At 27.5% G+C, this 23,999-nt stretch overlaps 1 protein-coding gene across 1 annotated transcript in view; it reads right to left on the reverse strand.

Annotated features, from left to right (window-relative positions):
* LOC139752171 (neuronal-specific septin-3-like) overlaps positions 1-23,999 on the reverse strand; it is a 90,594-nt gene that overhangs the window by 23,220 nt on the left and 43,375 nt on the right. The window contains exons 5-7 of the mRNA XM_071668118.1: positions 23,408-23,545; positions 22,687-22,780; positions 22,215-22,331 (exon numbers count right to left, since the gene is read on the reverse strand). Of these exons, the coding sequence (XP_071524219.1) occupies positions 22,215-22,331; positions 22,687-22,780; positions 23,408-23,545 (349 nt within the window). The remainder of the gene's footprint in view (positions 1-22,214; positions 22,332-22,686; positions 22,781-23,407; positions 23,546-23,999) is intronic.

The raw sequence follows: 23,999 nt of genomic DNA on the forward strand, positions 1-23,999 counted from the left end.
TTTCAAAATGGAAAAAGAAGATAATCAAAAACTTCTATACTTGAAATAATAATGGAAAATATATCACGATGCTTTCAGTTACTGATACATACCCAGTAAGTACGATGCAAAGGAGCAGAAAATATTTCAAAATTATATTCATTTAACAACTTAAATGAATGTCATAAAGACGATTAAACGATATCTTTACACCACATTTCTATTCTGCATGAAAAATACTTCTTATAAAGTGTTTTTAAAGGAAATCTATTTTTCTGAGAAAATCCCAGAAATTGAAGGTATTAGTTCAGGGTATTTTTTAACTCCAAAAACTTTTTTTTCAAATGGAAAAAGATATTCAAACACCTCTAAACTTCAAATAATCAAGGAAAATATATCATGATGCTCTCAGTTATTGATAAATACCCAGTAAATTAAATGCAAAGCAGAAAATATTTAAAAATTTAATTCATTTAACAAATTAAATGAATGTCACAAAGACGACTAAATGATATTTTAACACCAGATTTCTATTCAGCATGAAAAATATTTCTTTTAATGAGTTTTTAAAGGAAATCTATTTTTCTGAGAAAAATGCCAGAAATTGAAGGTATTAGTTCAGGGTATTTTTTAGCTCCAAAAACTTTTTACTTTCAAAATGGAAAAAGAGGATATTCAAACACTTCTATACTTCAAATAATCAAGGAAAATATATCATGATGCTCTCAGTTATTGATAAATACCCAGTAAATAAATGCAAGAGCAGAAAATATTTAAAAATTTAATTCATTTAACAAATTAAATGAATGTCACAAAGACGACTAAATGATATTTTAACACCAGATTTCTATTCAGCATGAAAAATATTTCTTTTAATGAGTTTTTAAAGGAAATCTATTTTTCTGAGAAAAATGCCAGAAATTGAAGGTATTAGTTCAGGGTATTTTTTAGCTCCAAAAACTTTTTACTTTCAAAATGGAAAAAGAGATATTCAAACACTTCTATACTTCGAAATAATCAAGGAAAATTCTTCATAATGCTCTCACTTACTAATAAATACCCAGTAAATACGATACAAAGGAGCAGAAAATATTTCAAAATTGAATTCATTTAACAACTTAAATGAATGTCATAAAGACGACTAAACGATATCTTTACACCAGATTTGTATTCAGCATGAAAAATACTTCTTATAATGTATTTTTAAAGGAAATCTATTTTTCTGAGAGAAATGCCGAAAATTAAAGGTATTAGTTCAGGGTATCTTTTAGCTCAGAAATAGAAAAAGAGGATATTCAAACACTTCTATACTTGAAATAATCATGGAAAAAATTTCATAATGCTCTCAATAACTATTACATTCCCAATAAATATGATGCAAAGGAGCAGAAAATATTTCAAAATTGAATTCATTTAACAACTTAAATGAATGTCATCAAGACGACTAAACGATATTTTAACACCAGATTTGTATTCAGCATGAAAAATACTTCTTATAATGTGTTTTTAAAGGAAATCTATTTTTCTGAGAAAAGTGCCAAATATTGAAGGTATTAGTTCAGGGTATTTTTTAGCTCGAAAAACTTTTTGTTTCAAAATGGAAAATCAACATATTCAAACACTTCTATACTTGAAATAATCATGGAAAATATATCATGATGCTCTCAGTTACTGATAAATACTCAGTAACTAAAATGCAAAGGAGCAGAAAATATTTCAAAATTTAATTCATTTAAGAACTTAAATGATTGTCATAAACACGACTAAACGATATTTTAACACCAGATTTGTATTTAGCATAAATAGTACTTCTTATAATGTGTTTTTAAAGGAAATCTATTTTCTGAGAAAAATATCAAAAATTGAAGGTATTAGATCAGGGTATTTTTTAGCCCCAAAATAGAAAAAGAGGATATTCAAACACTTCTATACTTGAAATAATCAAGGAAAATATTTCATAATGCTCTCAATTACTGTTACATACCCAGTAAATACGATGCAAAGGAGCAGAAAATATTTCAATATTGAATTCATTTAACAACTTAAATGAATGTCATAAAGACGACTAAACGATATCTTAACACCAGATTTGTATTCAGCATGAAAAATACTTCTTATACTGTGTTTTTAAAGGAAATCTATTTTTCTGAGAAAAATGCCAAAAATTGAAGGTATTAGTTCAGGGTATTTTTTAGCTCCAAAAACTTTTTGTTTGAAAATGGAAAATCAAGATAATTAAACACTTCTATACTTGAAATAATCATGGAAAATATATCATGATGCTCTCAGTTACTGATAAATACTCAGTAAATAAAATGCAAAGGAGCAGAAAATATTTCAAAATTGAATTCATTTAACAACTTAAATGAATGTCATAAAGACCACTAAACGGTATTTTAACACCAGATTTGTATTCAGCATGAAAAATACGTCTTATACTGTGTTTTTAAAGGAAATCTATTTTTGTGAGAAAAATGCCAAAAAATGATTTTAACACCAGATTTTTCATTCAGCATGAAAAATACGTCTTATACTGTGTTTTTAAAGGAAATCTATTTTTGTGAGAAAAAAGCCAAAAATTGAAGGTATTCAGGATATTATTTAGCTCCAAAAAGTTTTTCTTTCAAAATGGAAAAAGAGGATGTTCAAACACTTCTATACTTGAAATAATCAAGGAATATCTATCATGATGCTCTCAGTTACTAATAAATACCCAGTAAATAAGATACAAAGGAGTAGAATCTATTTCAAAATTGAATTCATTTAACAACTTAAATGAATGTGATAAAGACGATTAAACGATATTTTTACACCAGATTTGTATTCAGCAAGAAAAATACTTCATATAATGTATTTTTAAAGGAAATCTATTTTTCTGAGAAAAATGCCAAAAATTGAAGGTATTAGTTCAGGGTATTTTTTAGCTCCAAAAACCTTTTGTTTCAAAATGGAAAAAGACGATATTCAAACACTTCTATACTTGAAATAATCAAGGAAAATATTTCATAATGCTCTCACTTACTGTTACATACCCAGTAAATACGATCCAAAGGAGTACAAAATATTTCAAAATTTAATTCATTTAACAACTTAAATGAATGTCATAAAGATGACTAAACGATATTTTAACACCAGATTTATACTCTGCATGAAAAATACTTCTTATAATGTGTTTTTAAAGGAAATCTATTTACCTGGGAAAAATGCCAAAAATTGAAGGTATTAGTTCACGTTATTTTTTTTCTCCGAAAACTTTTTGTTTCAAAATGGAAAAAGAAGATATTCAAACACTTCTATACTTGAAAAAATCATGGAAAATATATCATGATGCTTTCAGTTACTGATACATACCCAGTAAATACGATGCAAAGGAGCAGAAAATATATCAAAATTGAATTCATTTAACAACTTAAATGAATGTCATAAATACGACTAAACGATACCTTTACACCATATTTGTATTCAGCATGGAAAATACTTCTTATAATGTGTTTTTAAAGGAAATCTATTTTTCTGAGAAAAATGCCAAAAATTGAAGGTATTAGTTCAGGGTATTTTTTAGCTCCGAAAACTTTTTGTCTCAAAATGGAAAAAGAAGATATTCAAACACTTCTACACTCGAAATAATCAAGGAAAATATATCATGATCCTCTCAGTTACTGATACATACTTAGTAAATACGATGCAAATGAGCAGAAAATATTTCAAAATTGAATTCATTTAATAACTTAAATGAATGTCATAAAGACGACTAAACGATATTTTAACACAAGATTTGTATTCTGCATGAAAAATACTTCTTATAATGTATTTTTAAAGGAAATCTATTTTTCTGAGAAAAATGCCAAAAATTGAAGGTATTAGTTCAGGGTTTTTTTTTTAGCTCCAAAAACTTTGTTTCAAAATGGAAAAAGAGGATATTGAACCACTTCTATACTTGAAATAATCAAGGAAAATATTTCATAATGCTCTCAATTACTGTTACATACCCAGTAAATACGATGCAAAGGAGCAGAAAATATTTCAAAATTGAATTCATTTAACAACTTAAATGAATGTCATAAAGACGACTAAACGATATCTTTACACCAGATTTGTATTCAGCATGAAAAATACTTCTTATAATGTGTTTTTAAAGGAAATCTATTTTTCTGAGAAAAATGACAAAAATTGAAGGTATTAGTTCAGGGTATTTTTTAGCTCCAAAAACTTTTTTTTTCAAAATGGAAAAAGAGGATATTCAAACACTTCTATACTTGAAATAATCAAGGAAAATATTTCATAATGCTCTCACTTACTAATAAATACCCAGTAAATATGATAAAAAGCAGAAAATATTTTAAATTTGAATTCATTTAACAACTTAAATGAATGTCATAAAGACGAGTAAACGATATCTTTACAACAGATTTGTATTCAGCACGAAAAATACTTCTCATAATGTATTTTTAAAGGAAATCTATTTTTCTGAGAAAAATGCCAAAAAAATTTTTGTTTTAAAATGGAAAAAGAAGATATTCAAACACTTCTATATTTGAAATAATCGAGGAAAATATATCATGATGCTCTAAGTTTCTGATACATACTTAGTAAATACGATGCAAAGGAGCAGAAAATATATCAAAATTGAATTCATTTAATAACTTAAATGAATGTCATAAAGACGACTAAACGATATTGTAACACCAGATTTGTATTCAGCAAGAAAAATAATTCTTATAATGTATTTTTAAAGGAAATCTATCTTTCTGAGAAAAATGCCGGAAATTGAAGGTATTAGTTCAGGGTATTTTCTATCTCCAAAAACTTTTTGTTTCAAAATGGAAAAAGATGATATTCAAAAACTTCTATACTTGAAATGATCAAGGAATATATATCATGATGCTTTCAGTTACTGAAATATACCCAGTATTTACGATGCAAAGGAGCAGAAAATATTTCGAAATTTAAATCATTTAACAACTTAAATGAATGTCATAAAGACAAGTAAACGGTATTTTAACACCATATTTGTATTTAGAATGAAAAATATTTCTTATAATGGGTTTTTAAAGGAAATCTATTTTTCTGAGAAAAATGCTAGAAATTGAAGGGGATTTTTTAGCTTCAAAAAAGAAAAAGAGGATATTCAAACACTTCTATACTTGAAATAATCAAGGAGAATATTTAATAAAGCTCTCAGTTAGTGTTACATACCCAGTAAATACGATGCAAAGGAGCAAAAAATATTTCAAAATTGAATTCATTCAACAACTTAAATGAATGTCATAAAGACCACTAGACGATATCTTTACACCAGATTTGTATTCAGCATGAAAAATATTTCTTGTGAAGTGTTTTTAAAGGAAATCTATTTTTCTGAGAAAAAGGCCAAAAATTGAAGGTATTAGTTGTGTATTTTTTAGCTCCAAAAACTTTTTCTTTCAAAATGGAAAAAGAGGATATTCAAACACTTCTTTACTTGAAATAATCAAGGAAAATATTTCATAATGCTCTCAATTACTGTTACATACCCAGTAAATATGATGAAAAGGAGAAGAAAATATTTCAAAATTGAATTCATTTAACAACTTAAATGAATGTCATAAAGACGACTAAACGATATCTTTACACCATATTTGTATTCAGCACGAAAAATACTTCTTATAATGTGTTTTTAAAGGAAATCTATTTTTCTGAGAAAAATGCCAAAAATTGAAGGTATTAGTTCAGTATATTTTTTACCTCCAAAAAATTTTTGTTTCAAAATGAAAAAAGAAGATATTCAAACACTTCTATACTTAAAAAATCATAGAAAATATATCATGATGCTTTCAGTTACTGATATATACCCAGTAAATACGATGCAATGGAGCAGAAAATATATCAAAATTGAATTCATTTAACAACTTAAATGAATGTCATAAAGACAACTAAACGATATTATAACACAAGATTTGTGTTCAGCATGAAAAATACTTCTTATAATGTGTTTTTAAAGGAAATCTATTTTTCTGAGAAAATGCCGAAAATTGAAGGTATTTTTTAGCTCCAAAAACTTTTTGTTTCAAAATGGAAAAAGAAGATATTCAAACACTTCTACACTCCAAATAATCAAGGAAAATATATCATGATCCTCTCAGTTACTGATACATATTCAGTAAATACGATGCAAAGAAGCAGAAAATATTTCAAAATTGAATTCCTTTAATAACTTAAATGAATGTCATAAAGACGACTAAACGATATTTTAACACAAGATTTGTATTCAGCATGAAAAATACTTCTTATAATGTATTTCTAAAGGAAATGTATTCTTCTGAGAAAAATGCCAAAAATAGAAGGTATTAGTTCAGGGTATTTTTTAGCTCCAAAAACTTTTTGTTTCAAAATGGAAAAAGAGGATGTTCAATCACTTCTATACTTAAAATAATCAAGAAAAATATTTCATAATGCTCTTAATTACTGTTACATACCCAGTAAATACGATGCAAAGGAGCAGAAAATATTTCAAAATCAAATTTATTTAACAACTTAAATGAATGTCATAAAGACAACTAAACGATATCTTTACACCAGATATGTATTCAGCATGAAAAATACTTCTTATAATGTGTTTTCAAAGGAAATATATTTTTCACAGAAAAATGCAAAAAATTGAAGGTATTAGTTCAGGGCATTTTTTAGCTGGAAAACTTTTTGTTTCAAAATGGAAAAAGAGGATATTCAAACACTTCTATACTTGAAATAATAATGAAAAATATATCATGATGCTCTTAGTTACTGATAAATACCCAGTAAATAAAATGCAAAGGAGCAGAAAAAATTTCAAAATTTAATTCATTTAAAAATTAAATGAATGTCATAAAGACGACTAAACGATATTTTAACACCAGATTTGTGCTCAGCATGAAAAATACTTCTTTTAATGTATTTTTAAAGGAAATCTATTTTTCTGAGAAAAATGCCAAAAATTGAAGGTATTAGTTCAGGGTATTTTTTAGCTCCAAAAACTTGTTGTTTTAGAATGGAAAAAGAGGATATTCAAACACTTCTATACTTCAAATAATCAAGGAAAATATTTCATAATGCTCTCACTTACTAATAAATACCCAGTAAATACGATAAAAAAGGAGCAGAAAATATTTCAAAACTGAATTCATTTAACAACTTAAATGAATGTCATAAAGACAACTAAACATCATCTTTACACCAGATTTGTATTCAGCATGAAAAATACTTCTTATAATGTATTTTTAAAGAAAATCTATTTTTCTGAGAAAAATGCCAAAAATTGAAGGTATTAGTTCAGGGTATTTTTTACCTCCAAAAACTTTTTGTTTCAAAATGAAAAAAGAAGATATTCAAACAATTCTATACTTGAAAAAATCATGGAAAATATATCATGATGCTTTCAGTTACTGATATATACCCAGTAAATACGATGCAAAGGAGCATAAAATATATCAAAATTGAATTCACTTAACAACTTAAATATCATAAAGACGACTAAACGATATTTTAACACAAGATTTGTATTCAGCATGGAAAATACTTCTTATAATGTGTTTTTAAAGGAAATCTATTTTTCTGAGAAAAATGCCAAAAATTGAAGGTATTAGTTCAGGGTATTTCTGAGCTCCAAAACTTTTTGTTTGAAGATGGAAAAATAAGATAGTCAAACACTTCTACACTCGAAATAATCAAGGAAAATATATCATGATCCTCTCAGTTACTGATACATAATCAGTAAATGCGATGCAAAGCAGCAGAAAATATTTCAAAATTGAATTCATTTAATAACTTAAATGAATGCCATAAAGACGACTAAACGATATTTTAAAACAAGATTTGTATTCAGCATGAAAAATACTTCTTATAATGTATTTTTAAAGGAAATCTATTCTTCTGAGAAAAATGGCAAAAATTGAAGGTTTTTAGCATCAAAAACTTTTTGTTTCAAAATGGAAAAAGAGTATATTCAAACACTTCTATACTTAAAATAATCAAGGAAAATATTTCATAGTGCTCTCAATAACTGTTACATACCCAGGAAATACGATGTAAATAAGCAGAAAATATTGCAAAATTGAATTCATTTAACAACTTAAATGAATGTCATGAAGACCACTAAACGATATCTTTACACCAGATTTGTATTCACCATGAAAAACATTTCTTATAATGTTTTTACAGGAAATCTATTTTTCTGAGAAAAATGCCAAAAATTGAAGGTATTAATTCAGGGCATTTTTTAGCACCACAAACTTTTTGTTTCAAAATGGAAAAAGAGGACATTCAAACACTTCTATACTTGAAATAATCATCTAAAATATATCATGATGCTGTCAGTTACTGATAAATACCCAGTAAATAAAATGCAAAGGAGCGAAAAATGTTTCAAAATTTAATTCATTTAACAAATTAAATGAATGTCATAAAGACGACTAAACGATATTTTAACACCAGGTTTGTATTCAGCATGAAAAATACTTCTTTTAATGTGTTTTTAAAGGAAATCTATTTTTCTGAGAAAAATGCCAAAAATTGAAGTCATTAGTTCAAGGTATTTTTTAGCTCCAAAAACTTTTTCTTTCAAAATGGAAAAAGAGGATATTCAAACACTTTTATACTTCAAATAATCAAGGAAATTATTTCATAATGCTCTCACTTACTAATAAATACCCAGTAAATACGATACAAAGGAGCAGAAAATATTTCAAAATTGAATTCATTTAACAACTTAAATGAATGTCATAAAGACCACTAAACGATATCTTTACATCAGATTTGTATTCAGAATGAAAAATACTTCTTATAATGTATTTTTAAAGGAAATCTATTTTTCTGAGAGAAATGCCAAAAATTGAAGGTATTAGTTCAGGGTATTTTTTAGCTCCAAAAACTTTTTGTTTTAAAATGGAAAAAGAAGATATTCAAACACTTCTATACTTGAAATAATCAAGAAAAATATATCATGATGTTCTCAGTTTCTGATACATACTCAGTAAATACGATGCAAAGGAGCCGAAAATATTTCAAAATTGAATTCATTTAATAACTTAAATGAATATCATAAAGACGACTAAACGATATTTTAACACCAGATTTGTATTCAGCATGAAAAATACTTCTTATAATGTGTTTTTAAAGGAAATCTATTTTTCTGAGAAAAATGCCAAAAATTGAAGGTATTAGTTCCGGGTATTTTTTACCTCCAAAAACTTTTTGTTTCAAAATGGAAAAAGAGGATATTCAAACACTTCTATACTTGAAATAATCAAGGAATATATATCATGATGCTTTCAGTTACTAAAATATACCCAGTATATACGATGCAAAGGAGCAGAAAATATTTGGAAATTGAATTCATTTAACAACTTAAATGAATGTCATAAAGACGACTAAACGATATTTTAACACCAGAATTGTATTCAGCATGAAAAATACTTTTTATACTGTATTTTTAAAGGAAATCTATTTTTCTGAGAAAAATGCCAAAAATTGAAGGTATTAGTTCAGGGTATTTTTTACCTCAAAAACTTTTTGTTTCAAAATGGAAAATCAAGATATTCAAACACTTCTATACTTGAAATAATCATAGAAAATATATCATGATGCTCTCAGTTACTGATAAATACTCAGTAAATAAAATGCAATGGAGCAGAAAATATTTCATAATTTAATTCATTTAACAACTTAAATGAATGTCATAAAGACCACTAAACGGTATTTTAACACCAGATTTGTATTCAGCATGAAAAATACTTCTTATACTGTGTTTTTAAAGGAAATCTATTTTTCTGAGAAAAATGCCAGGGTATTTTTTAGCTCCAAAAACTTTTTCTTTCAAAATGGAAAAAGAGGATATTCAAACACTTCTATACTTCAAATAATCAAGGAATATATATCATGATGCTCTCAGTTACTAATAAATACCCAGTAAATACGATACAAAGGAGTACAATTTATTTCAAAATTGAATTCATTTAACAACTTAAATGAATGTCATAAAGACGACTAAACGATATTTTTTCACCAGATTTATATTCAGCATGAAAAATACTTCATATAAAGTTTCTTTAAGGGAAATCTATTTTTCTGAGAAAAATGCCAAAAATTGAAGGTATTTTTTAGCTCCAAAAACCTTTTATTTCAAAATGGAAAAAGAGGATATTCAAACACTTCTATACTTGAAATAATCAAGGAAAATATTTCATAATGCTCTCAGTTACTGTTACATACCCAGTAAATACGATGCAAAGTACAAAATATTTCAAAATTTAATTCATTTAACAACTTAAATGAATGTCATAAAGATGACTAAACGATATTTTAACACCAGATTTATATTCTGCATGAAAAATACTTCTTATAATGGGTTTTTAAAGGAAATCTATTCTTCTGGGAAAAATGCCAAAAATTGAAGGTTATCTTTCACGTTATCTTTTAGCTCCGAAAACTTGTTGTTTCAAATTGGAAAAAGAAGATATTCAAACACATCTATACTTGAAGAAATCATGGAAAATATATCATGATGCTTTGAGTTACTGATACATACCCAGTAAATACGATGCAAAGGAGCAGAAAATATATCAAAATTTAATTCATTTAACAACTTAAATGAATGTCATAAAGACGACTAAACGATATCTTTACACCACATTTGTATTCAGCATGAAAAATACTTCTTATAATGTGTTTTTAAAGGAAATCTATTTTTCTGAAAAAAATGCCAAAACTTGAAGGTATTAGTTCATGTTATTTTTTAGCTCCAAAAACTTTTTGTTTCAAAATGGAAAAAGAAGATATTCAGACACTTCTACACTCGAAATAATCAAGGAAAATATATCATGATCCTCTCAGTTACTGATACATACTCAGTAAATACGATGCAAAGGAGCAGAAAAAATTTCAAAATTGAATTCATTTAATAACTTAAATGAATGTCATAAAGACGACTAAACGATATTTTAACACAAGATTTGTATTCAGCATGAAAAATACTTCTTATAATGTATTTTTAAAGGAAATCTATTTTTCTGAGAAAAATGCCAAAAATTGAAGGTATTACTTCAGTGTATTTTTTAGCTCCAAAAACGTTCTGTTTCAAAATGGAAAAAGAGGATATTCAAACACTTCTATACTTGAAATAATCAAGGAAAATATTTCATAATGCTCTCAATTACTGTTACATACCCAGTAAATACGATGCAAAGGAGCAGAAAATATTTCAATATTGAATTCATTTAACAACTTAAATGAATGTCATAAAGACCACTAAACGATATCTTTACACCGATTTGTATTCAGCATGAAAAATACTTCTTATAATGTGTTTTTAAAGGAAATCTATTTTTCTGAGAAAAATGACAAAAATTGAAGGTATTAGTTCAGGGTATTTTTTAGCTCCAAATACTTTTTGTTTCAAAATGGAAAATGAGGATATTCAAACACTTCTATCCTTGAAATAATCATGGAAAATATATCATGATGCTCTCAGTTACTGATAAATACCCAGTAAATAAAATGCAAAGGAGCAGAAAATACTTCAAAATTTAATTCATTTAACAAATTAAATGAATGTCATAAAGACGACTAAACGATATTTTAACACCAGATTTGTATTCAGCATGAAAAATACTTCTTATAATGTATTTTTAAAGGAAATCTATTTTTCTGAGAAAAATGCCAAAAATTGAAGGTATTAGTTCAGTGTATTTTTTAGCTCCAAAAACTTTGTTTCAAAATGGAAAAAGAGGATATTCAAACACTTCTATACTTGAAATAATCAAGGAAAATATTTCATAATGCTCTCAATTACTGTTACATACCCAGTAAATACGATCCAAAGGAGCAGAAAATATTTCAATATTGAATTCATTTAACAACTTAAATGAATGTCATAAAGACCACTAAACGATATCTTTACACCGATTTGTATTCAGCATGAAAAATACTTCTTATAATGTGTTTCTAAAGGAAATCTATTTTTCTGAGAAAAATGACAAAAATTGAAGGTATTTTTTAGCTCTAAAAACTTTTTCTTTCAAAATGGAAAAAGAGGATATTCAAACACTTCTATACTTGAAATAATCAAGGAAAATATTTCATAATGCTCTCACTTACTAATAAATACCCAGTAAATATGCTAAAAAGCAGAAAATATTTTAAAATTTAATTCATTTAACAACTTAAATGAATGTCATAAAGACGACTAAACGATATTTTAACACCAGATTTGTATTCAGCATGAAAAATACTTCTTATAATGAATTTTTAAAGGAAATCTATTTTTCTGAGAAAAATGCCAAAAATTGAAGGTATTCAGGGTATTTTTTAGCTCCAAAAACTTTTTGTTTCAAAATGGATAAAGAAGATATTCAAACACTTCTAAACTTGAAATAATCAAGGAAACTATATTATGATGCTCTCAGTTACTGATACATACTCAGTAAATACAGATGCAAAGGAGCAGAAAATATTTCAAAATTGAATTCATTTAATTAAATGAATGTCATAAAGACGACTCAACGGTATTTTAACACCAGATTTGTATTCAGCATGAAAAATATTTCTTATAATGTGTTTTTAAAGGAAATCTCTTTTTCTGAGAAAAATGCCAAAAATTGAAGGTATTCAGGGTATTTTTACCTCCAAAAACTTTTTGTTTCAAAATGGAAAAGAAGATATTCAAACACTTTTTATACTTGAAAAAATCAAGGAAAATATTCATGATGCTTTCAGTTACTGATACATACCCAGTAAATACAATGCAAAGGAGCACAAAATATTTCAAAATTGAATTCATTTAACAACTTAAATGAATGTCATAAAGAGAACTAAACGATATTTTCACACCAGATTTGTATTCAGCATGAAAAATACTTCTTATAATGTGATTTTAAAGGAAATCTATTTTTCTGAGAAAATGACAAAAATTGAAGGTATTAGTTCAGGGTATTTTTTACCTCCAAAAACTTTGTTTCAAAATGAAAAAAGAAGATATTCAAACACTTCTATACTTGAAAAAATCATAGAAAATATGTCATGATGCTTTCAGTTACTGATATATACCCAGCATATACGATGCAAAGAAGCAGAAAATATATCAAAATTGAATTCATTTAACAACTTAAATGAATGTCATAAAGACGACTAAACGATATTTTAACACAAGATTTGTATTTAGCATGGAAAATACTTCTTATAATGTATTTCTAAAGGAAATCTATTTTTCTGAGAAAAATGCCAAAAATTGAAGGTATTAGTTCAGGGTATTTTTTAGCTCCAAAAAATTTTTGTTTTAAAATGGAAAAAGAAGATATTCAAACAATTCTATACTTGAAATAATCAAGGAAAGTATATAATGATGCTCTCAGTTTCTGATACATACTCAGTAAATACGATACAAAGGAGCAGAAAATATTTCAAAATTGAATTCATTTAATAACTTAAATGAATGTCATAAAGACGACTAAACGATATTTTAACACCAGATTTGTATTCAGCATGAAAAATACTTCTTATAATGTGTTTTTAAAGGAAATCTATTTTTCTGAGAAAAATGCCGAAAATTGAAGGTATTAGCTCAGGGTATTTTCTACCTCCAAAAACTTTTTGTTTCAAAATAGATAAAGAAGATATTCAAACACTTTTAAACTTGAAATAATCAAGGAAACTATATTGTGATGCTTTCAGTTACTGATACATACCCAGTAAATACGACGCAAGGGAGCAGAAAATATTTCAAAATTGAATTCATTTAACAACTTAAATGAATGTCATAGAGACGACTAAACGGTATTTCAACACCAGATTTGTATTAAGCATGAAAAATACTTCTTATAATGGGTTTTTAAAGGAAATCTATTTTTCTGAGAAAAATGCCAAAAATTGAAGGTATTAGTTCAGGGTATTTTTTAGCTCCAAAATAGAAAAAGAGGATATTCAAACACTTCTATACTTGAAATAATCAAGAAAAATATTCCCTAATGCTCTCAATTACTGTTACATAACCAGTAAATACGATGCAAAGGAGCAGAAAATATTTCAAAATTGAATTCATTTAACAACTTAAATGAATGTCATAAAGACCACTAAACGATATTTTAACACAAGATTTGTATTCAGCATGAAAAATACTTCTTATAATGTGTTTTTAAAGGAAATCTATTTTTCTGAGAAAAATGCCAAAAATTGAAGGTATTTGTTCAGGGTATTTTTTAGCTCCAAAAACTTTTTCTTTCAAAATGGAAAAAGAGGATATTCAAACACTTCTATACTTGAAATAATCCAGGAAAATATTTCATAATGCTCTCAGTTACTGTTACATACCCAGTAAATACGATGCAAAGGAGCAGAAAATATTTCAAATTTGAATTCATGTAACAACTTAAATGAATGTCATAAAGACGACTAAACGATATTTTAACACAAGATTTGTATTCAGCATGAAAAATAGTTCTTATAATGTGTTTTTAAAGGAAATCTATTTTTCTGAGAAAAAATCTAAAAATTGAAGGTTCAGGGTATTTTTTAGCTCAAAAACTTTTTGTTTCAAAATGGAAAAAGAAGATATTCAAACACTTCTATACTTGAAATAATCAAGGAAAATATATCATGATGCTCTCAGTTACTGATAAATACCCAGTAAATAAAATGGAAAGGAGCAGAAAATATTTCAAAATTTAATTCATTTCACAAATTAAATGAATGTCATAAAGACGACTAAACGATATCTTAACACCAGATTTGTATTCAGCATGAAAAATACTTCTTATAATCTGTTTTTAAAGGAAACCTATTTTTCTGAGAAAAATGCCAGGGTATTTTTTAGCTCCAAAACTTTTTGTTTCAAAATGGAAAAAGAAGATATTCAAACACTTCTATACTTGAAATAATCATGGAAAATATATCATGATGCTCTCAGTTACTGATAAATACCCAGTAAATAAAATGCAAATATTTCAAAATTCAATTCATTTAACAACTTAAATGAATGTCATAAAGACGACTAAACGATATCTTTACACCAGATTTGTATTCAACATGAAAAATACTTCTTATAATGGGTTTTTAAAGGAAATCTATTTTTCTGAGAAAAATGCCAAAAATTGAAGGTATTATTAGTTCAGGGTATTTTTTAGCTCCAAAAACTTTTTGCTTCAAAATGGAAAAGGAGGATATTCAAACACTTCTATACTTGAAATAATCAAGGAAAATATTTCATAATGCTCTCAGTTACTGTTACACTCCAGTAAATACGATGCAAAGGAGCAGAAAATATTTCAAAATTGAATTCATTTAACAACTTAAATGAATGTCATAAAGACCACTAAACGATATTTTAACACAAGATTTGTATTCAGCATGAAAAATACTTCTTATAATGAGTTTTTATAGGAAATCTATTTTTCTGAGAAAAATTCCAAAAATTGAAGGTATTATTAGTTCAGGTTCAATTTTTTTTAATTTTCCAAAAGAAGGAACAGAGAAGGGGGCCAGGTGAGGATATTCCCTCAATGGCCCAGTCCTCTGTTCTTAACGCTACCTCATTAAACGCGGGAAATGGCGAATGGTTTGGTTTGAATTATTAGTTCAGGGTATTTTTTAGCTCCAAAAACTTTTTGCTTCAAAAAGGAAAAGGAGGATATTCAAACACTTCTATACTTGAAATAATCAAGGAAAATATTTCATAATGCTCTCAGTTACTGTTACACTCCAGTAAATACGATGCAAAGGAGCAGAAAATATTTCAAAATTGAATTCATTTAACAACTTAAATGAATGTCATAAAGACGACTAAACGATATTTTAACACAAGATTTGTATTCAGCATGAAAAATACTTATTATAATGAGTTTTTACAGGAAATCTATTTTTCTGAGAAAAATGCCAAAAACTGAAGGTACTAGTTCAGGGTATTTTTTAGCTCCAAAAACTTTTTGTTTCAAAATGTAAAAAGAGGATATTCAAACACTTCTATACTTGAAATAATCAAGGAAAATATTTCATAATGCTCTCAGTTACTGTTACATACCCAGTAAATACGATGCAAAGGAGCAGAAAATATTTCAAAATTGAATTCATTTAACAACTTAAATGAATGTCATAAAGACCACTAAACGATATTTTAACACAAGATTTGAATTCAGCATAAAAAATACTTCTTATAATGTGTTTTTAAAGGAAATCTATTTTTCTGAGAAAAATGCCAAAAATTGAAGGTATAAGTTCAGGGTATTTTTTAGCTCCAAAAACTTTTTGTTTCAAAATGGAAAAAGAAGATATTCAAACACTTCTATACTTGAAATAATCATGGAAAATATATCATGATGCTCTCAGTTACTGATAAATACCCAGTAAATAAAATGCAAACGAGCAGAAAATATTTCAAAATCTAATTCATTTAACAATTAAATGAATGTCATAAAGACGACTAAACGGTATTTTAACACCAGATTTGTATTCAGCATGAAAAATATTTCTTATAATGTGTTTACAAAGGAAATCTATTTTCTTGAGAAAAATGCCAAAAATTGAAGGTATTAGTTCAGGGTATTTTTTAGCTCCAAAAACTTTTTGTTTCAAAATGGAGAAAGAGGATATTCAAAGACTTCTATACTTGAAATAATCAAGGAAAATATTTCATAATGCTCTCAGTTACTGATACATACCCAGTAAATACGATACAAAGCAGAAAATATTTCAAAATTGAATTAATTTAACAACTTAAATGAATGTCATAAAGACGACTAAACGATATCTTTACACCAGATTTGTATTCAGCATTAAAAATACTTCTTATAATGAACTTTTAAAGGAAATCTAATTTTCTGAGAAAAATGCCAAAAATTGAAGGTATTTTTTAGCTCCAAAAACTTTTTGTTTCAAAATGGAGAAAGAGGATATTCAAACACTTCTATACTTAAAATAATCAAGGAAAATATTTCATAATGCTCTCAGTTACTGATACATACCCAGTAAATACGTTACAAAGGAGCAGAAAATATTTCAAAATTGAATTCATTTAACAACTTAAATGAATGTCATAAAGACGACTAAACGGTATTTTACACCAGATTTGTATTCAGCATGAAATATACTTCTTATAATGTGTTTTTAAAGCAAATCTATTTTTCTGAGAAAAATGCCAAAAATTGTAGGTATTAGTTCAGGGTATGTTTTAGCTCCAAATACTTTTTGTTTCAAAATGTAAAGGAAGATATTGAAACACTTCTATACTTGAAAAAATCAAGGAAAATATATCATGATGCTTTCAGTTACTCATACATACCCAGTGAATACGATACAAAGGAGCAGAAAATATTTCAAAATTGAATTCATTTAACAACTTAAATGAATGTCATAAAGACCACTAAACGGTATTTTAACACCAGATTTGTATTCAGCATGAAAAATACTTCTTATGATGTGTTTTTAAAGGAAATCTATTTTTCTGAGAAAAATGCCAAAAATTGAAGGTATTAGTTCAGGGTATTTTTTAGCTTCAAAAACTTTTTGTTTCAAAATGGAAAAAGAGGATATTCAAACACTTCTATACTTGAAATAATCAAGGAAAATATTTCATAATGCTCTCAGTTACTGTTACATACCCAGTTAATACGATGAAAAAGGAGCACAAAATATTTCGAAATTGAATTCATTTAACAACTTAAATGAATGTCATAAAGACGACTAAACGATATCTTTACACCAGATTTGTATTCAGGACGAAAAATACTTCTTATAATGTGTTTTTAAAGGAAATCTATTTTTCTGAGAAAAATGCCAAAAATTGAAGGTATTAGTTCAGGGCATTTTTTAGCTCCAAAAACTTTTTGTTTCAAAATGGAAAAAGAGGATATTTAAACACTTCTATACTTGAAATAATCAAGGAAAATATATCATGATCCTCTCAGTTATTGATACATACCCAGTATATACGATGCAAAGGAGGAGAATATATTTCAAAATTGAATTCATTTAACGACTTAAATGAATGTCATAAAGACCACTAAACGATATTTTAACACCAGATTTGTATTCAGCATGAAAAATACTTTTTATAATGTGTTTTTAAAGGTAATCTAATTTTCTGAGAAAAATGCCAAAAATTGAAGGTATTAGTTCAGGGTATTTTTTAGCTCCAAAAACTTTTTGTTTCAAAATGGAAAACGAAGATATTCAACCACTTCTATACTTGAAATAATCAAGGAAAATATATCATAATGCTCTCAGTTTCTGATACATACCCAGTAAATACGATGCAAAGGAGCAGAAAATATTTCAAAATTGAATTCATTTAACAACTTAAATGAATGTCATAAAGACGACTAAACTTTATCTTTACACCAGATTTGTATTCAGCATTAGAAATACTTCTTATAATGAACTTTTAAAGGAAATCTAATTTTCTGAGAAAAATGCCAAAAATTGAAGGTATTAGTTCAGGGTATTTTTTAGCTCCAAAAACTTTTTGTTTCAAAATGGAGAAAGAGGATATTCAAACACTTCTATACTTAAAATAATCAAGGAAAATATTTCATAATGCTCTCAGTTACTGATACATACCCAGTAAATACGATACAAAGGAGCAGAAAATATTTCAAAATTGAATTCATTTAACAACTTAAATGAATGTCATAAAGACGACTAAATGATATATTTACACCAGATTTGTATTCAGCATGAAATATACTTCTTATAATGTGTTTTTAAAGCAAATCTATTTTTCTGAGAAAAATGCCAAAAATTGTAGGGATTAGTTCAGGGTATGTTTTAGCTCCAAATACTTTTTGTTTCAAAATGGAAAAGGAAGATATTCAAACACTTCTATACTTGAAAAAATCAAGGAAAATATATCATGATGCTTTCAGTTACTCATACATACCCAGTGAATACGATACAAAGAAGCAGAAAATATTTCAAAATTGACTTCATTTAACAACTTAAATGAATGTCATAAAGACCACTAAACGGTATTTTAACACCAGATTTGTATTCAGCATGAAAAATACTTCTTATGATGTGTTTTTAAAGGAAATCTATTTTTCTGAGAAAAATGCCAAAAATTGAGGGTATTTTTTAGCTTCAAAAACTTTTTGTTTCAAAATGGAAAAAGAGGATATTCAAACACTTCTATACTTGAAATAATCAAGGAAAATATTTCATAATGCTCTCAGTTACTGTTACATACCCAGTAAATACGATGCAAAGGAGCACAAAATATTTCGAAATTGAATTCATTTAACAACTTAAATGAATGTCATAAAGACGACTAAACGATATCTTTACACCAGATTTGTATTCAGGACGAAAAATACTTCTTATAATGTGTTTTTAAAGAAAATCTATTTTTCTGAGAAAAATGCCAAAAATTGAAGGTATTAGTTCAGGGCATTTTTTTTAGCTCCAAAAACTTTTTGTTTCAAAATGGAAAAAGAGGATATTCAAACACTTCTATACTTGAAATAATCAAGGAAAATATATCATGATCCTCTCAGTTACTGATACATACCCAGTATATACGATGCAAAGGAGGAGAATATATTTCAAAATTGAATTCATTTAACGACTTAAATGAATGTCATAAAGACCACTAAACGATATTTTAACACCAGATTTGTATTCAGCATGAAAAATACTTTTTATAATGTGTTTTTAAAGGTAATCTAATTTTCTGAGAAAAATGCCAAAAATTGAAGGTATTAGTTCAGGGTATTTTTTAGCTCCAAAAACTTTTTGTTTCAAAATGGAAAACGAAGATATTTAACCACTTCTATACTTGAAATAATCAAGGAAAATATATCATAATGCTCTCAGTTACTGATACATACCCAATAAATACGATGCAAAGGAGCAGAAAATATTTCAAAATTGAATTCATTTAACAACTTAAATGAATGTCATAAAGACGACTAAACTTTATCTTAACACCACATATGTCTTCAGCATGAAAAATACTTCTTATAATGAGCTTTTAAAGGAAATCTATTTTTCTGAGGAAAATGAAAAAAAAAATTGAAGGTAATAGTTCAGGGTATTTTTTAGCTCCAAAAAGTTTTCCTTTCAAAATTAAAAGATAACATATTCAAACACTTCTACACTTGAAATAATAATGAAAAATATATCATAATGTTCTTAGTCACTGATACATACCCAGTAAATATGAATCAAAAGGATCAGAAAATATTTAAAATTGAATTCATTTCACGGCTCAATTAAATGTCATATACAACTAAACTATATTTCAACACCAGATATGTATTCAGCATGAAGAATACTTCTTATAATAAGTTTTTAAAGGGAATCTATTTTTCTGAGAAAAATGAAAAATAATTGAAGGTAATAGTTCATGGTATTTTTAGCTCCAAAAACCTTTTCTTTCAAAATTGAAGGATAAAATATTCAAACACTTCCATACTTGAAATAATCATGGAAAATATATGATAATGCTCTCATTAACCGATACATGTCCAAAAAATACGATTCAAAGCAGAAAATATTTTGAAATTGATTTCATTTAACAGCTTAACTGATAGTCATAAAGACGACTAAACGATATCTTAACACCAGATTTGTATTCAGCTTTAAAAATAGTCTTATAATGGGTTTTCAAAGGAAATTTATTTTTCTGAGAAAATTCCCAAAAATTGAAGGTAATAAAGGGTTCATGGTATTTTTTTTTTTTTTTTAGCTCAAAAGCTTTTTGATTCAAAATTGATACACGAGATATTCAAACACTTCTAAACTTAAGATAATTATGAAAAATATATCATAATGCTCTCAGTTACCGATATATACTCAGTAAATACAGTAAATACGATGGTAAGGAAGAGAAATATTTTATAATTGACTTCATTTAAAAGCTAAATTGAGTCTCATTTAGGGAACTCAATGTTATTCCAACACCAGATTCTTATTCAGCATGAAAAATACTTTTCATAATGAGTTTATAAGGGAAATCTTTATTTCTGAGAAAAATGCCAAATACTGAACTGTTTATTGGCACCAAAAACTTTTGTGTCAAAACTGAAAGATAAGATATTCAAAAACTTCTATACTTGAAAAAATCATGAAAAATATATCATAATGCTGTCAGTTACCGATACATACTAAGAAAATACGATGCAAAGTAACAAATACATCATAAAATTCACTTCATTTAACAGTATGAGTGTCATTACGAGGAATAAACTTTATTTTGACTCCATATTTGTACTCAGAATGAAAAATACTCATATAATGAGTCTTTAAAGGAAATTTATTTATCTGAGAAAATACAAAAAAAAAAACTGAAGGTTTTAACTCAAAAAACGTTTTGTTTCAAAATTGAAAGATGACATATTCAAACACTTCAATACTTGGAAAAATTATGAAAAATATATAATGTTATCAGTTGCCGATACATACTAAGATAATGCAATGGAAAGTAACAGAAATATTTTGATACATAATTTCACAGTTTAACTGAGTGTCATTAAGCAGACAAAACGTTATTTAAGACCATATTTGTATTCAGAACGAAAAATACTTATTATGAGCTTTTAAAAGAAATTTATTTTTCTGAAAAAAATAGCAAAATTTGAAGGTAATAGTTCAGGGTATTTTCTTAGCTCCAAAAACCTTTTGTTTCAAAATTGAAAGATAAGATATTCAAACATTTCTATACTTGATATACTCATGGAAAATATATGATAATGCTTTCAGTTACCGATACATACCCAGTAAATACGATGGAAAGGAAAAGAAATACTTTAAAATTGACTTCATTTAACAAATTATTTGAAAGTCATTAAGAGGGCTAAACGTTATCGTAACACCAGATTTGGATTCAGCATGAAAAATAATTCTTTTAATGAGTTTTTAAGGGAAATCCATTTTACTGGGAAAAGTATCGAAAATTACAGTGCTTGCCATAGGCGTTATTTCCCCTAGATACGCCCCGGACTAAAAAAGATTTCACAAGACAACCACAATCATTCATGCTAGAATAGTACTGCTAAAATTAACCAAGATTTTATACCTGATACGTTCTACTTATTAAGTCCTTAACATTCTTTTTAATATAACATCATTTATGCTAGAATACTACCAAATGAGGTTATCCATGACTTTCTATTTCTTAAGTAATTTTTTATGACAAACTCATAACTTCCAACTTCTAGTCATTTTGACAATATTTTCTTAATGAATATGCTTCTCTCGCTAATATTTACTCCCTCGTCAAATTAACGTCAAATATGCCTTACCCTGATTTTGATATTTTCCTGAGAATCATCGGCGTCTTCATGTTCGTGTAGGGGGTACACTTGGATTCCATGATCTATCAGGTCTGCTCTGATCCTTTCTTTGAATGCAACTCTTTCCTGTAAAACAAAACAGTGTGATCATGTACTTTGTTAAGATCAAAATATGTTACTGAGCTCAGTCATGCAACGAAAAAGGATTTAATATGCTATTTTCACGATTTCAGTCCACCATTTCAGACTCTCCACATGACCCTCATAAAAAAAAAAATTAATCGAATTATTCCGGATCCACAATTTTTTGTTTCCTTTGAGAATACAAATAGGAAATACACAGCACACATAGCTATTTGATCAAAATCCAAGGCTGTATGGCAAGTTTCCATATGAGCTCAAGAATGCATCCGTCCCTTTTCAAGAACACATAAAGCATGACTTAAATTGGAAAAGTCCAGCAACGCATTTGCAGACGTACCTCAATTGTCAGAGTATCAGCCTTGGCTATAACAGGGACCACATTTGCAATCTTATCTAGCCGCTTCAGCACCTCAACATCAAGGGAACTCAAGCTGAAAATCATTCACGTCAGTATTTCGAATATAAAACAAACATATTAGTTATTTACAGGTCTTTTAATACTACCAGCAATCACAGTTAAATCACATGAAACTAACGTTTAAAAAAAATGTAATCCAATATAACATAAAGAGATATTCAATTTCGTCTCTTCAAGGATATATCTAATTGTATATACTTAAAGAACACTAATCCGAATTCTGATTAAATCATACTCTTCCTAGAACAATTATCACAATGGTATACTAAGATTCTCATTTTTGGATCGGTGAAATGATGACTAAAACACTTCTCCATCCTCTATTAGTACAAAAATGAACGGTTGATCTATGATGTATAAATGTGATTAACTATGAAATTATCATTTTTACTTGCTTAAGAGCTAAAGTTGGCTTTGACATTTTTACAAATCCCAGCTAAACTATTGAGGTAAAGTATCCATACCCAACAGGTTATCAATGCTTACTTCAATGTAATAACTTATTCTTTATGATGTCATACACCTGAGAGTATGTCAGCTTTAGGTTAACAATGTGGGAGCTAGAGGTGATGACAGGGATGTGTGACTCTTTAAGTGACAGGTGGCTGATTGTGGCAAATGCAAAATCTAAAGTACACACGAGTGGCCTGTTGGAGAGATGAAGTAAACACAGCAGTGGATCCGGGTGTCAGGAATACGCAGAAGCCGGTCCACCTTCTGCTCCTCCTTTAGGTACTGAGCATATTGGGCCTCAATATAGGACACTATCGGCTCCCAGCTGTTGGTACATGGACAAGGTCACCATTCAAGGCAAAATTAATTTGAACATACAGGCATTCAATACAATCACCATCTGAGAGATGCATTTCCAGCTCAGCAATACAATTCAGAGTATTGAAATGATCATACTGATATATATATATATATATATATATATATATATATATATATATATATATATATATATATATATATATATATTCCTCCGCATTAGCGAGGAAGCGTTAATAACAGAGGACTGGGCCTTTGAGGGAATATCCTCACCTGGCCCCCTTGTCTGTTCCTTCTTTTGGAAAAAAATAAAAGAAGATGAGAGGGGAGGATTTCCAGCCCCCCGCTCCCTTCCCTTTTAGTCGCCTTCTACGACACGCAGGGAATACGTGGGAGGTATTCTTTCTCCCCTATCCCCAGGGATAATATATATATATATATATATATATATATATATATAT

This window comes from Panulirus ornatus, chromosome 12, assembly GCF_036320965.1.
Source record: "Panulirus ornatus isolate Po-2019 chromosome 12, ASM3632096v1, whole genome shotgun sequence".
Taxonomy (NCBI): Eukaryota; Metazoa; Arthropoda; class Malacostraca; order Decapoda; family Palinuridae; genus Panulirus; species Panulirus ornatus.